General features: G+C 39.5%; 1 protein-coding gene and 1 long non-coding RNA gene across 2 annotated transcripts in view; one reads left to right on the forward strand and one right to left on the reverse strand.

The window, feature by feature from the left end:
- Window positions 1-13,368, reverse strand: part of LOC129747616 (uncharacterized) — a 60,371-nt gene extending 47,003 nt beyond the window's left edge. The window contains exons 1-2 of the long non-coding RNA XR_008737545.1: window positions 13,231-13,368; window positions 10,775-10,822 (exon numbers count right to left, since the gene is read on the reverse strand). This is a non-coding gene — a long non-coding RNA (uncharacterized LOC129747616). The remainder of the gene's footprint in view (window positions 1-10,774; window positions 10,823-13,230) is intronic.
- Window positions 13,369-13,920: 552 nt separating this feature from the next.
- Window positions 13,921-15,726, forward strand: LOC129743138 (uncharacterized protein K02A2.6-like). The gene has a single exon (XM_055735105.1). The coding sequence runs from the start codon at window positions 13,921-13,923 to the stop codon at window positions 15,724-15,726; it is 1,806 nt and encodes a 601-aa protein (XP_055591080.1).
- Window positions 15,727-16,032: the final 306 nt, after the last annotated feature.

Below are 16,032 nucleotides of genomic sequence, written 5' to 3' on the forward strand. Positions count from 1 at the left end.
GCCCATCCATCTCCCTTTTTAGCATACGTTTGTAGGTGCGCGAGCGCGGTTCCTCGGAACGCCAATTTAAGCAAAATAAACATCTCAAATTCGCTGATTGCACCAAATGGGCTCCACCATTAATAAAAAAAGCCATATCCAAACAATGGCCACACGTTAATTCACACCCGGTCGTTCCCGCCTTCCTCGGTTCTCCCATCCGGATTTTCGGAACAATAAATCAATTTTACGTCCCGCTTAACATCCATTAGTCGGACGATGGGGCCAAAGCTGACAAAACCGGAGAAAAGCGATTCGACAAAACGGTCCAACGAATGCGCATACGTATACATATACTTTGTTGAGGTATACCTACTCCCAACGTGAAGAGACGTGATCACGGAATAATGGACACCTACCTCCCTCTTCCTCCATGTCTAGGGGACAGAGACCACAGCGAAAGATCGCGAGTTAAGTGAAAGAAAATGAAATGTAAAGATATAAATCAGTGCACCTCGAACCGAGTGTCTGTGTTTGAGCGCAGGTATTTCGGAGATTTGAAATTGATATCTACCTAGTGGGTATTGTGTTGTTTTCAATAAATAAAATAATTTCAAAGCCATTAGGAATCACAATGGAGAAAAATTATCTTAGGCTTGAAAAGTTATAATTTTTTTCCAGAATTTCAGGAAACAATCATTTCATTCTTGACAATTCGGGATAAGCACCAAATGTATTCGTAATTCTGTAGGAATTTAATAATAAACTAGAATGTTTCTGTTCGCAACTACTATCTGTTTCAAAATTTATGAACCCTTCAAAAACATCAACAGCGATAAAGCTAACAAGTCAACCTATCAACACTCCGGTGCGTCCTGAATTTAACAACACTATTCAAAGTTGGGGTGAAACTTGTTTGTTATACAAGAGCTGGGAGACTTCGTTTTGTATTTGTTCAATCTTCCGCTTCTTCCACACAAAACATAAAACTTCGTCCAAATAAAAAAATAAACATATCTCATCGAATGCATTTTCGGGACGGGGGAAGTCGAACCCTTCGGGATGGCTCAACCAAAATAATATACCCAACCAGAAAGCAGAAGGCACACTTGAGAACAAGTTATGCAGTACCAGGGGTTTTTTGGTCGCGTCGTGGCGAGCCTTAAACGGGTCGAGGAGAGCATTTAAACTTATTTTCTGTTTTTGATTTCTCGCCAGACGTACAGTACCTGTAGCTACTTTCTCCAATAAGGTCCTCGGAATCGGTGATGGAATCTTTCAATGGCGACCATTGACGGAGAACCAAACTAAACGTGGGCTTGCAAGCTGTCTGTTGGGACCTTTTGAGTGGACAATAAAAGCGACACACCATACCTTTTTTTAGTTGTTTACTTTCTGTGTTTCTGTCATTTAAATGCTCTGAAAAGGGTTTGACTATTTCTTGGACAAAAGTCATATTTTTCCATATCATCTCTTTATTGATGCAATCGATTTACTGAGATGTTAACCCTAAGCGGTCGCTCAACGAGCCTCAAGTTTGTATGAAAATTTGACATAATTTGTTTTAGAGAAACTGCGAAAAGCACATGAACAGATTGCGCTTCAATTTTGGTTTGGTTTTCTTAATTTGGCCGTAATTCACACATTTTTTCGAAGACTATCAAACGATACGAGTTGCGAGAGAAAAGTTATCAAGGATAGAAATGAGGTATTGTCCATTTCCATCTCATTGAATGTGGTACAACAAGAAGTATTCACCGCGTACCCTTGTAATGGAAATAATTCTCTTCCTAAGTGACATTTTTAGTTAGCTTAATGACGGTCAACGCAACATCGTTAGAACCAGGTTGGATAAAAATCAATGACTTTTTTGAACAAAATAAAAAAATTATTTGATTTCAATCGAATTTTTTCGATTTAAATCAGATTTTTTTTATTTAAATAGAAGTTTTTTTTTCAATAAACTGCTTTTAAAGAAACAAAAAATTACCATCCAAAGTTTTTTCCATCGTGCAAAAAAAGCTGAGATATTAACTCAGTAGAAAAAAAAGGCTGTATGTGTAGCATTTATGATTCATGATTTCATGCATTTACCAAAAGCAGAGAAAGCCAATGATTTCTATACGAAATTCACATCGATTTGACATTGTATACATCCTACACCCAAAATTCAACCTCTGTGCCAATGGCGTGTAGTCAATTTCGTAGCATCATTGGTACAAGAAGATAACGCGACCGGCACTGATTCGATTTGCGCCCACCGGCATTAACCTCCCAGCGCAACCGAATTGCGTATGTCTGAATGAAACAAAATAAAAACGTTTTCGCGTCCCTCCCCATCGCATCACAAGCCGAAGAAGGATGGAAATAAATACCGGCCAACACCAGGCAGCCAGCGAACCGAGCACTGTGCGTGTGAATGTAGCAAAAGCAACAACAAAAACATCCTTCTAATTCAATCGACCGGCAAACACGGCTAAGCTGTGCGTGTGTATGTAGCAAAAGCAACAACAAACACATTCCTTCAATTCACCGGCAAACAACACCGGCCAAGCTGCCCGGCTTCAGCAGCTGTGTATATGTAGCGTGTGTATGTAATAGCAGGCAGTAAGCAAAGCACAGTTCTCATTCAATGGGTTTCCCGTTCCTTCACTCCCGTTCCCTTTCCCGTTTCCATCTTAAGACAAAGGAATGGATTGAAAGGAGGCCAAACGCCGGGAAGCCGCCGTTGTACGTTTTTTTTTGTGATTGTTCGGTAACAGAAAGCCTATGACAAATATCCCTCGTCCTGCATGAAGCTCGCATAGTACACTGGTTAGGATGTCGGACTGGCAAGACGATACAATTGGTGATTTGAGTTCGATTCTCACCACAGCGCTGTGGTTTTAATTTTTATTTTCTTGTTTCTGGGATGAATTATCCAATAGGAAGGAAATCCCATAAAATGTTTTTCTTGTTTCGCTTGAATGTAGTGGTCATCATTTTGGTTGGGAGCCGAGTCCTTATGCCAGTTACGGTTTTTCAAACATACCGTCTTCGGCACAGTGCACATTTCAGAGCATTATCGGCACAGAGATTTGCTAAAAAGGCATTGGATTTCTGCAACCTCTTCTATGGGTGTACGCTTCGAAACAAACGAACACGCCTTGTCGCAACCATGTGTTATACCGTTTTATTCGCACTGGGTCGCGCCGCACCAACACACTCAACCACAGCGACGGTAGGTACCGCTGTATCACACCTTGTCCGCACGAAACGTCAGTGATAGGGGATAGAAAAAGAGTGAACTGAAGACTATCGACTGAAGAAACGTGTTCGCCCGAGAATTCGATAATTATTACTAATTTATAATATAATAAAGCTAATAGTACGTTCTAGTTTGCAATAAGTGAAGCCTATTGCGGTTATTGTGAATCTTACATCTAATAGTACGGTGGTAATCCTTACAAACTAATAGTACGGATAGTAAGCGTAGGTAAATACATGCAATGTTGATATATGCAATCACAGTTTAGACTAGATAAGATTAAAATTTGATATTTGTGCTACAGCTGCTGTTCTGGAAACAAAAAGGAAAGTGTGCCTTAAGCGTCTAATATAAAAAATAAGTACCAAACACACAAAAAACAGGTAACAAAGGTGAAGTACAAAAAAAGTGTTAACCAAAAACCTAACCTAAAAACTTGTTACAGTATTCCCACATCCGATCCTGTAACGATACACTGAAGGGACACTAAACGTAAGTCTATCATATCTACAGTTAAAATAATCAATATTTACAAAAAATATTCATGTAAAAAACAACAACAATATGCACAACAACAAAATAACGAAATACTTATATCATTTTATAATTATAATTTCTCACGATAGGAATTTTTTAACGCTAGTTGTAATACACGTTATAAAATCGGAAAACCGTCTATCTTTTCGTTGCATCTTGCAACACGCCTAGTTCTGGACCTTCAGGAGAAGAAGCAGCCGCTTCTGGAGGCACTCTTTCATGTACACCTGTCCGTTCATCGTGTCCTGGGTCACGAAAGGTGCACTTCGCTTCCCGCACGTGCAGATGGCTCACCAAACCAGGAATTTCTTCGCAAATTTGGACATCTTCTGAGTGCGGACATGCTCCGAAATGCTGAACTTATCCTTGGCCGTGAAAAACAGGTTGCCGGGGGTCGGCCTTCACATATGTTTCGTCGTCAATGATGCAGCATTCAACGTTCGTCAGAATGTTGAGGTACAACTTCCTGGCACGGGTTTTGGCGGATTTATTCTGCTTCTCGTCGCGATTAGAGGCCTTTTGTATCTTGAACGTTCGAAGCCTAGCCTTAGTTTTGACCTTTTGGACAAAACTTCGGCTCAGGTGCAGCTTCTTAGCCACATCCCGAACGGAGGCGCTCGGGTTTCGGTTGAAGGCCCAAACTACGCGGTTGTGATTGATGTTGTATGGAATACTTTTTCCTTCACTTCTGAGCATCTGATCAATGCCTTTAAGCCGATTCTAACAGCCCGACATCAGTCACGAAGGAATCATCTTGCAAAGTTGCAAACTGATTCTTTCTCCCTTATGTGCAGAACGTCGAACGTGTCTGCAAGTAAAAGTCAGCCGGGCGATAAAATCCTTTGACTGCACGTTCCGAAAAATTCAAATCATTCTTCGAAGTTAGGATCACTTCCAAGTCCGAAGATAAGATCCCTTGAGCCGAACAGAAAGAATAATTTCCAAAGATAAAATCACTTGAGCCGAACAGAAAGAATCATTTCCGAAAAATACGACATGTCTGCAAGTTGCTTGCTTGCTGCGCGGTGATGCGGTGTACGTTTGCAAGCTTGCAAGTTACAGAACGCAAGAATCCTTCTAGTACGGTTCGCTTCGTTCCACCAACGACGATGTAGGATGTTTGCAAATTTGCAAGCTACCGAATCCAAAAGGTTTGGTTCGTTCCACCAACCTAAGCCGAGCCTACGGAGGAAGAAAGTGATACCAAATGTCAACCATCCTTTCAGTTGCCGTTCGGCATCGAAAGCGTGCGGACTCTACCCGCATGACGCTAGCGTAAAGGGATCTCTTTGCACCTCTGGTGGTCAATCGTTCTTCGAACCGCTCAATCACTCGCGACACCGTGGAATTCGCGATTCCCAACTTTTTAGCGATGCAACGATGCGAGAGGTCCTTGTTTTATCACGCACAACCTGTTCTTTCGACTCCATTTCCGCGAGTTTTGTTCACATGACTTTCAAAACATGCAGGATGTAAACAATGCACTATGAGCTAAATCCACCCAAATTTTCATTAAATTCTACCCAATCGTTAGAAAGTGAGAGCCATTTCATAGTGTGGCAATTTCATCGTAGACACCCTTTAATCCAGCTATTTAGGACTTCTAGTGATCCGGTATGCGTTGTTTTTGTTGACCCTAAACACTGACGGATACATGCCCATTGGATTCTGTCCAACGTGAGACTATCCCGTTGACTAAGTTTCGACAAGAAGATGGAACCATATTCGATAATTGATCGAGCGCCGCTTTGTACACTTCGCAGAAAACTAAAGATCGGTTCAACTTTTTCTTTACTTTAGAGATGTAGTACGTCCATGTTACATTCCGTATTAAATGCATGCCTAACAGCTTCAGCGTTTTGACGTGTTCTACAGGTTGGTCATGTATCAAAATATCTGGAGGATTTTCTGATTGTTACCTTGAGATCAGTAGACATTTGATCTTGCTTGGGGAAATTTCAAAACCTAGTTCTGTTATGCCACGAACCAATGCAACGCACCACAGCATGCGTTCAAATCTTTTCCTCTTTTGGCTAAAGTTGTATCGTCTGCATAGTTGATCTTAATGACGCCTTGCGGGATTTTTTTTGTCAATTCTTTATTTGAAACGGCTCATATCTTTAAGCTTTAAGGAGCCAAACTCGTTTTGTTTTTTTTTACAATAGTTTGCTTACTTCTAGATCACTTTTTAAAAAGAAAAGAGAGCTTTGCGGGATGTTTTGCATAGTTCTGGTTATCATTATATTGAAACAGATCGGCGATCCATGTGGTAATCCTTTCCACGGAGTCCTTGTGATCGATTTAGAGTTTTCTACAACTGCAGTTGGGATTCTTTCTTTTCGATTTCCATAGCCTTAAGTTCTCGGATTAGAAATTCCACTTCAATTATTATAAGCACTTTTTATATCGATATTACATATAAAGCACTTTTTTCCGGGATTTTAAGCCCAATGGGTTTATTCATCCCAATACATATAAGGGGCCGTCCATGTCACGCGTTAGGGGGGGAGAGGGGGTTTCGATTTTTGTGACAATTTGTGACATGGGGGGAGGGGGGAGTTAGCTTGAACGTGACATCGCATATTGTTACAGAAGAAGGCAAAACAATAACAAATAATTATATCCTAAATTTAATAAAATTATACTACGTAAACTTTATGAGCATAAGAAAGTTCACAAGAACACTTCCACTGCAACACTCAGGAAAGTCCGCCCCACTAAAATTATGGCAAAACGTGAAAAGGAATGCTTGACTATTCTAACCTGCGGAGAGGATTTGGATTGCAAATTGATTGAAGAAGAGGAACTTGATTTGAATGGTTTCTCAGACATCGTCGCTGATGCTGCCTCGACTTTCCCGGTCATTGATATGGAAAGTCATCAACATAATTTTTGAACTAATGATTGAAATGTGTTTTAAGCTTGTAAAAAGTTGGTAATCTTTTAATTCAATTCTTTGAATGAAACTGATGAATTTAATCTAATTTCTAAAGAGTTCAAAATTTTACTCCGAGGGGGGAGAGGGGGTTTATGAAAACGTGACGTAATATAAAAAGGGGGGTGACGGAAGTTGTGACAATATGTGACAAGGGGGGAAGAGGGGGTCTATTTTTTTCCAAATTTTGCGTGACATCATTAATGGACGGCCCCTAAAGCACGACATGTTCTTGACAACTAAGAGCGCTTGATCCTTCTTCGATTAAAGGAAAAAGATCATCCATAATTTCCTTTGCCTTTCCGAAAACCACATATTTCATCAGGGAATTTGTCATTACTTTTCATCAACCATTCTATTTTTCGTAGTGATATCAAACTCTTTGCCATTCTATACCAGATCTATACATACATACATTCTATTTTCTCTTTTATTATCAGTTCAAACATTTTACGAAAGCACGATGCGAGTGCAATAGGACAAACTCCAGATACAGAGGTAATGTCCTGTTCTGGCTTAGGTATAACGACAATTTTGAATATTTTCCAGGCCTGTGAGATTCTTTCATTTACGAATACCTTATTAAAAATACCCGCCAACTCTCGATAATTAATCGATTAATAATATGGTATTTTTTCAATTCCAGGGGCCGAATCTCGCCTTGTTTCAAACACAGTTTTCAAATCTTTAACTGTAAATGGTGAGTCCAAAAGTTCACCAACGACTTGCTGAAGTATCACCTTTCCAGAATTAGATGCTCGTATTTTGAAGAGTCTAGCTAAGCGCCACATAGTTTGCTGCAATGTATCACTACTTAAAGAATCACTAAACGCTTGCCAGGATTTTTTTTCTCTTACCATTTTCCTGAAATAACGTTCCATTTCTTTATAGATATTATAGTTACCCGCCGTCAAATTTCGTTTCCATGTTCGAAAGGCATTTCGGGTAGCCCTTTTGGATTCCGTCGGTTCATCGTCCCAGTATTTTTTTTTTTTTTTGTTTCGATTATAGTCGTTTTACCATCTTTATGGCATTCGCGACTTTTATCAACGGTGCAGTTGGCGGATCGTTATTGAAAAACTTATCCGGTACAACTGTGTTCGATATTTGCTCTTGGGCTCGAACTCGCGGACATCGGCTCAGGAGACAACAGACTTGCCAACTGAGCTATATCACAAGCCCTTCGTCCCAGTATGGTTTTGGAACTTTCTTCAGATTTGTGTTTCGTCTGGAGGCCGGAGTAGCATATGTGAGAGCATTCCAAACGTTGTCGAGAAATTGTTCGAACGTAAAATTTACTTCTTTATCGATTAGCAACCATTCACGGTTACCTACCAGCTCATCTGTACAGAAACTGAATTATCCCAAATGATTCCTGTGAATGCGGCGCGGATGTACAAATAATGCTTAAAACCCTCAACGCAGATATCCTCAAAGTTATTGCAAATTTTTTCATCAATTCAAAGATTGATTTATAAATCAGTTGAACTCTCACCACTTGGCCCACTACATGTTATAAGCTAAGTCAAAATTGTTTTGAATAAATAAGAAACATTGTTATTGTTATTAACTTAATTTTTCACCATTTTTTGATAATTTGTAGTCATTTTTTATCATGTTTTAGAAATATTTATAACTTTTTTGTTATGTTTAGAATGTTTGTTAATTTTTTATAATATTTGTTATTTTGGTCATTTTGCATCTTTTTCTTTTTTAGTCATTTTTATTCGTTTCTTTGTATGTGTTTTTGATTTTTTTTTAAATGTTTAAGTTTTCCGTCATTTTTGAGTGCTTTTAATTTTTTTTAAATTTTGTTGTTATTGTTGTTGAGTTTTATTAACATTCAAGAATGTTAAAATGTATTTAGGTGCTTGTCTAAATTATATTGATTCTGATATAGCGAAAACTATATGTTAATGTCGTTCCACACATGTGTCAAAATCGGATGTTGCCAAAATCGAATTGTTGCCAACAAATGTCGAATGGGGTCTGTAAATTTAAATTTTCGCAATCTAACAGCATCCAAGATGGTGATTTCCGCTAATCTTTAAAACACTGTAGGGGAGATGGGGGCATAATGGCCACCTTAAGGAAAACGCTTATTTAACCATAGAGAACAGCTGTAATATGTGAATTACATCATTGTTTCGTGTTCAGACACTCAAATAGTCTATTGCCTAATTGAATGAAACTTGAAAAGTAGATAAAAACGTTTAAAAATGCATTTGAAAATTTTTTGCTGAAAGCTGAAAACCAGTCACTGTAGAGGCATAATGAGAAACCCCCCGAGGCAGTATGAGCACCATTAATGAAGGCATAATGAGCGTTTTCTGCCGGGGAATCTAGCAGCGAATTCGACTCGATGAAGTCAACTGAGTAATAGAGCTACAGCTTGATTTGTATCGTCTGACGATTTGGCCTATTGGTAAGATGTCGGGGAGGTAATCAGTAGGCTCGAGTTCGATTCCTGGTCGAGGTGATTTTTTTTTCATTTATCATTGGCTGATATAGAAATACTCAAGCTTGTATTTCGTTCAATCCGTAGAATCTGTAGGGGAGATGAGGGCATAACGAGCACCCAGGGCATAATGAGCACTCCTTTCTTCTACATAAGTACGTATTTTCTTAAACAAATTTTTATGAGGATTTGTTTCGTTTTATCTCTAGTATTAATTTTTCACCAAAAAAGAAATATCCTTTTCATCTTTACAGAAATATTAAATAATAACCAGCTAGGTTCTCAAAGGACGAAAATATTATAATTTTTGAGCACCACCAAATAAGCTTTTATGACCTTTAAATCATCTTGATCTGAAATGTACGCACTGCAACATGATCTACACATTGTTTCTCAATTTTCAACATCATAAAATTTTTGATTTTTCACATTAATCAATTTTAAAACGCTTTTTTACTTTAATTTGTTCACTAGAGGCGAACAGAGCACCATCAATGAAGGCATAATGGGCATTTTCTGCCGGGGAATCTAGCAGCGAATTCAACTCGATGAAGTCAACTGAATAATAGAGCTACAGCTTGGCTTGTTTCGTCTGTCGATTTGGCCTATTGATAAGATGTCGGAGAGGTAATCAGTAGACTCGAGTTCGATTCCTGTTCGAGGTGATTTTTTTTGCACATTCCATTCATGATTGAATTTTTTTATTGTTACATTATACGGCTAATAGCATCAAAGCATCATCCGTCCAACAAAACACCAGAAACATAATGTATGAGCATGTGTTAATTCTTTGAATTCTACAAACAGACCTAGATTATTTTGTTATTGCTTTGTTTGATAAATCTACGCCTCAACGTTTAGTGCAATCATGATCATGAATGATAAATAAAAAAAAAAAACACCTCGACCAGGAATCGAACTCGAGCCTACTGATTACTTCTCCGACATCTAACCAATAGGCCAAATCGTCAGACGATACAAGTCAAGCTGTAGTTCTATTACTCAGTTGACTTCATCGAGTTGAATTCGCTGCTAGAATCCCCGGCAGAAAACGCTCATTATGCCTTCATTAATGGTGCTCATACTGCCTCGGGGGGTTTCTCATTATGCCCCTACAGTGACTGGTTTTCAGCTTTCAGCAAAAAATTTTCAAATGCATTTTTAAACGTTTTTATCTACTTTTCAAGTTTCATTCAATTAGGCAATAGACTATTTGAGTGTCTGAACACGAAACAATGATGTAATTCACATATTACAGCTGTTCTCTATGGTTAAATAAGCGTTTTCCTTAAGGTGGCCATTATGCCCCCATCTCCCCTATCCGTTCAGCGGAAGTTTTTATTTGTATTTCCAAAGCCTTCAAGTTTTGATTACCTTTTCATCAGGAATTCACAAACAAGGTTTCTTCGAAATGTTCTGCTTGTGCCATATTAAATTTCTTCAGCGAAATTTAATTAAAAATTATCTCCAAAGCAACTTTATTTCCAATCTATCATCGAACAAATCCCCAACGCCGCTCAAAAAGATAGCATCACCTGACTGACAACAAGGCAGTTCCGCTCTCATCGATTCCACGTTTTGACTTCCCTCAACCACCCTCCTGTAACCTGTAACTTACCTTTCCTTCTCACGTTTTACGTTTTAGCCGAGAGCCGCAAGATGCCACCTGGAAAAGGGGGAAAGGAGAAAGAAAAATAAGGCTTATTAAAAATTCACAAAAAGCTTCACTTTTTTCTGAGGCATGTCGAGTCATAATCACATCGAAACGCCCTGTTGGTTGGGCACAATTGAATCATTCCGGGCCGATGATGGTCTACAGATCCTACATTTCAGCCATTCATAAGCCTCCTTCCTTACCGCGTTTAATCCTTCGCGGTACTAAATAATTACCTAAGTGCTAAGGTTAGCAGGGCTTCAAAAAGAGATGCGCCAGGGAAAAAAGTATCCAACAAACACTGATCATACTGACAGGACACTTAGAACAAAAATTCGTTCATTTTCTGGCTAATTTTTTTCGTCTAATTTAGCAGGTTCGCAATACCGACGGCAGGTGGCGAACCTATAATTTTTCCAGTAGAAATGCCCTGTAGGAAAAATGTACCTGTTTTGCACGATTTTATCGTCTGAATTGCCTGTTTTTTTGCGAAAGTCGGGTGGCACTTTCTAACTGGGATAGTATTTCTTCAAATCGATCGATGCGCACTCTGGAATCTATATTGCGTACTATCGATTCCAGAGTGCGTAAATTATCCAAAAAACGAAATCGACTGTCCAGTCAGTATGGTCAGTGCAACAAACATGCAAACCGGCCAAAACATTTGAAAACTCATGCCCTAGCTAGCTAGCCTGCAAGCCACGCGGAATTTCGATGCCGCAAAGCGAGAAGGAGAAAAATATGTAAACCAACCCGGGCCGGGGCTCAAATCGTGTCTAAGCATTTCTCTCATTTATTCATTTTAACGAGCCCCAAACCACCCATTCGAAATGACACCTTTCGTTTCGGAGCTGTTTGGGTATTTACTTGCCGCGGGTTTATAAATTTGGTTTGACCGGGACCGGACCCACTTGCAATAACATAGCCATTTGGTCGACATGCGACACGTGAGCCTTCTCGTCACTATTTGGAAATTAGAGGATCGACTCTTTAAGCACTCCACCCACCAACTCGCTTATTGACACAGATTGTTACTTCCTTTTAATTGTAAAGCTGTTTAGTGTTTGATTGGGTCTACAAACAAACGCCAAATTTAACCTTCAGATTTCGAATTATAAGACCAGAATATGAAAAAAAATTTAACTCCAAATTAACATTTTAAAGATAAAAAGTTCATTAATAGAATAGTTTATTTTGACCTACAGTTTCTTTTAAAATAGAAAGAATTTTTATTCTAAAAATATATCTGAAATATTACGATTAAAATTTCGAATATTTCCTCAAAGATTTACTCGCATGACAAAACTTCCAGGAGGCTTTTTAGCATGATAAAAACGATCAATTCACTAAACAATTACCAACAGCTAGTCTTGCTTAATGTACACTTTGTCCACAAAACTCTGTTCCAGTAAACAATTTCAAAAATGTGTTAATTAACGACTTTAGACGATTTGAGTGAAAGCTTTCTGCCAAGAATGCACCTTGTTGATAAATCCATGAACGCATGTATGTATGTAATTAAGATGGCGGAAAGCATACCAGAAAATTAACCCAACAGCCTTCTGTTCAAATAGTATAGTGAATCCGGTTCCGGAAAGCTTTTGGCATCTTGATAGGCTCGGGGGAATTTGCACTTTGATGGTGCAGCAGGGTGATGACAAACAGCACCGAAAGCTATTTCATTCCTTTGCAATGAACTTGAGGAATTTTCATGAGCTGATCTTATCAGGCAGCATATCTGTATACTATTGGTCATTGCTCTGCCCCTGCCAGGTTGGAATTCCGATTTGTTGGATAAGTGATTTATCATTAGCTTCATTTGGCTGGTGTTTGACTTTATGATGAGATATTTTCTACAATTATAAACTTAATATTCAGAATTGAAACTGATTAAAAACTTGACGTTAAAACTGTTTCATAGAAAATCAAATAAATCTCACAAAAAACATCAATAAGATGCATCTCTTTAAAACACAATCTCGATCATATGTTGTAAAAAGTGTTTAAAATCCGAATTCGTGAACAATTTGACAGAATAAGAGCAAAAATAAGGAACAAGAATTTACTATCCTGAATCAGGTTGAGAATACCTACTTTTTAACGTAATCAAAACTTTAAAAAAGGGTTCCAACTTTTAACTCAGAATGAATATAATAAATTAAGGCGAATTATTATCTAAAATTAAATAAGTTTTTTTATGAAGATACCGAGTCATAAATTAAAGGGGCCAGCATATATACGGTTGTTTTGTTCGGCGCCTCTCCCTGTCTCTTTTTCTCACTTCCTTTTATGTTTATTCATGTGTGAGGTTTTGTTCTTGAACTTTTCCGCTGCCCTTCTGCAGCCGCTGGTGCAGACGCGAATAACTTTTAGGACTTCGTTTCGAATCATATAAATTTCTCAATCCCGTCCCAACTTACCTGAAACAATCCTGGCAGGTAATCTATCCCGGTAGATATCCGAAAGCAGCACAAAAACACAACTCGCGCACTTCGCACACCTTTCGACGGACCGAACGAGAACAAAATCGCGGATATTCTGTTCTGCGAGAGAACCGCGGCTTTCTCTTTCTCTCCCGTTTTTGTTTTGAAGGAAACTCTACACAAACTAGGGGTTCATAAAATTTATTTGGCAGTAAAAAAAACTATTACTATAGTTTTAAAATTTTTAAATTTTAAAAATATTAAATTTACATTCTGGTATACTCACCAAGAGCGTAACATCCGTAACCAGAAAGAAATAAAAAAAAAGTATATTTAGTAAACAGTTTTTTTTTACCCGAAATGCATGTTAATTTTATCATGGTAATAAATCGAGCTATCAAATAGAAAACGTTTTAAAGCAAAAATATAGCTTGAGCCGCGTGTGTCTTTCGCTGAGGTCAACAATAGGATAGATATTGCTACCGAGGCAGCGAATAAAATCTAGTCAGCCTTGACTTGTGAGTTGCTATGGGAAACAAATGAAAACTGACTTGTTAGTTGGCCCTCACTTAGAATAAACGTTTTTTCTAATTTGTCCAACACGTGGTTTTACTTTTACTAACCGAAGTCGAACATAACATTTTTGGCGACGAGTATTAAAATTCTGAAGACATATCAACGGAGAAAATGAGTCGTCGCAACGGAAATCCGGTCGAAGTCGGAGATTTTCCTGAAGAGGAAGGAGATGTTCCTGCAGCTTCGATGGCAGAGGTTATGCGTCAGATGGCGAACCAGAACAGTCGTTTGATGGCCCTTCTGGAACAATTCACCGGAGGAGCAAACCCAGCAGCACAGCGTGGCGCACCGGAACAAATTATAGAATCTCTTTCAACCGCTATCAAGGAGTTCCATTTCGATCCTGAGAACGGGTTAACGTTCGACCGCTGGTTCTCCAAATATGAAGACCTTTTCAGACAGGATGGTAGGAACCTGGATGATCCGGCAAAGGTTCGACTGTTGCTGCGTAGCCTGAGCGTCCCGGTCCATGAGAAATTTTTAAATTATCTCCTACCAGACCACCCACGCAATTTCACGTTCGACGAAGTGGTGGACAAACTGAAGGCGATTTTTGGGCAACAAAAATCATTGTTCAGCAAGCGCTACGATTGCCTTCAAATCATCAAAAATGAAGCCGACGATTTCGTGACATATGCTGGGGCAGTCAACCGGCAGTGTGAGGAATTCGAGCTACAAAGACTCACCGCTAACCAGTTCAAGAGCCTCGTATTCATCTGCGGTCTTAAGTCGGCAAAGGACGCCGATATCCGGACCCGTCTTCTATCCAAGCTCGAGTCCGATGCAGCTGAAATCAACATCGATGGTTTGGTGACCGAATGCCAGCGCCTGACAAACCTCAAGCATGACGTTGCGATGGTGGAGAAGAAACATTCATCTTCGATGGTCCAGGCGGTTCGGCAGTTCAAGAAGCAATCGAGCCATCAATCAAAACAACCCCCACCAGCAAACGATAAAGTTCCACCATCTCCGTGCTGGCAATGTGGCGCGATGCATTTCGTCAAGGATTGCAATTTTGCCAAGCACACCTGCAAGCAATGCGGAAAAATTGGGCACCGTGAAGGTTATTGCAGTTGCTCGTCAAAATTTTCTGCATCATCGTCCGCAGGCGACAAGAGGGGCAAACCGAAGAACAGGACATTGAGAATGAAAACGATCCAGTTGAAGCAAATCCGAAGTCGTAGGCGATACCTGACTGTTGATTTCAATGGTGTCCAAGTAAAGCTTCAGCTCGATTGCGGTTCTGACATCTCAGTTGTCTCTCAAGATGTCTGGAACAAGATTGGTGGACCTACAATCAACGCTACCCAAATGCAAGCAACAACCGCATCTGGGGGACCTTTGGAACTGCTAGGAGAGTTCACTTCATCTGTCACCATCAGCAACGTCACGCGAGAGCAGCAATGTTACGTCACTTCGGTCAACAATCTGAACGTCATTGGACTGGACTGGATGGACGCATTTGATCTCTGGTCAAAGCCGCTCGCTGCACAATGCAATCAGGTGAATCTTTCCAAATTTCTTAACAACGATCAGCACTTCCTCACTCGCTTCCCCGAAGTTTTTCAGAACGGTTTGGGCCACTGCACTAAAACCAAAGTTGGCCTGAATCTCAAACCAGGCGCGCTACCAGTTTTCCGACCCAAGAGACCAGTTCCATTCCATGCCACTCAAAAAGTCGACGAGGAATTGGAACGACTGCAACGTTTAGACATCATCACACCCATCGATTTCTCCGACTGGGCAGCTCCGATCGTTGTTGTCAAGAAGCCTGGCGGCAAAGTACGCATCTGCGCCGATTATTCCACCGGTCTCAATGCGGCACTCGAAGCAAACAACTACCCTCTTCCAACACCTGAAGACATCTTCACCAAACTGGCTGGTAACCCGCATACCAAAAAACTATATCTTAAATAATCAAAACGATACATCTACGGCTTTAGAAATAGTGATTGTTTCGGTAAACGTAGCTATTATTTTAAACTTTACTTCGACAACGATAAGAACGAAATATGAACGTTCATCTGAATAAGTGATGGTATCTGAAAAGGTGAATGAAGGTTTAAACGATTTACTTCAATGTTATAAATAATCGCAAAACTGTTCTCGAACCTTAACGCATAGCGTTTATGTCATATGTCAAACTCACGTCAAAATGACCGAAATGCGGATCAGAGATGCCAGATGGTTTGATAAAAAAACTTAGCCCTGATTTGTGAAAAT

This window comes from Uranotaenia lowii, chromosome 2 (assembly GCF_029784155.1).
Source record: "Uranotaenia lowii strain MFRU-FL chromosome 2, ASM2978415v1, whole genome shotgun sequence".
NCBI classification, from domain to species: Eukaryota; Metazoa; Arthropoda; class Insecta; order Diptera; family Culicidae; genus Uranotaenia; species Uranotaenia lowii.

Excerpts from the sequence above, each read along its gene's own strand:
- LOC129743138 (XM_055735105.1), top strand. The coding sequence starts at position 13,921 with ATGAGTCGTCGCAACGGAAATCCGGTCGAAGTCGGAGATTTTCCTGAA.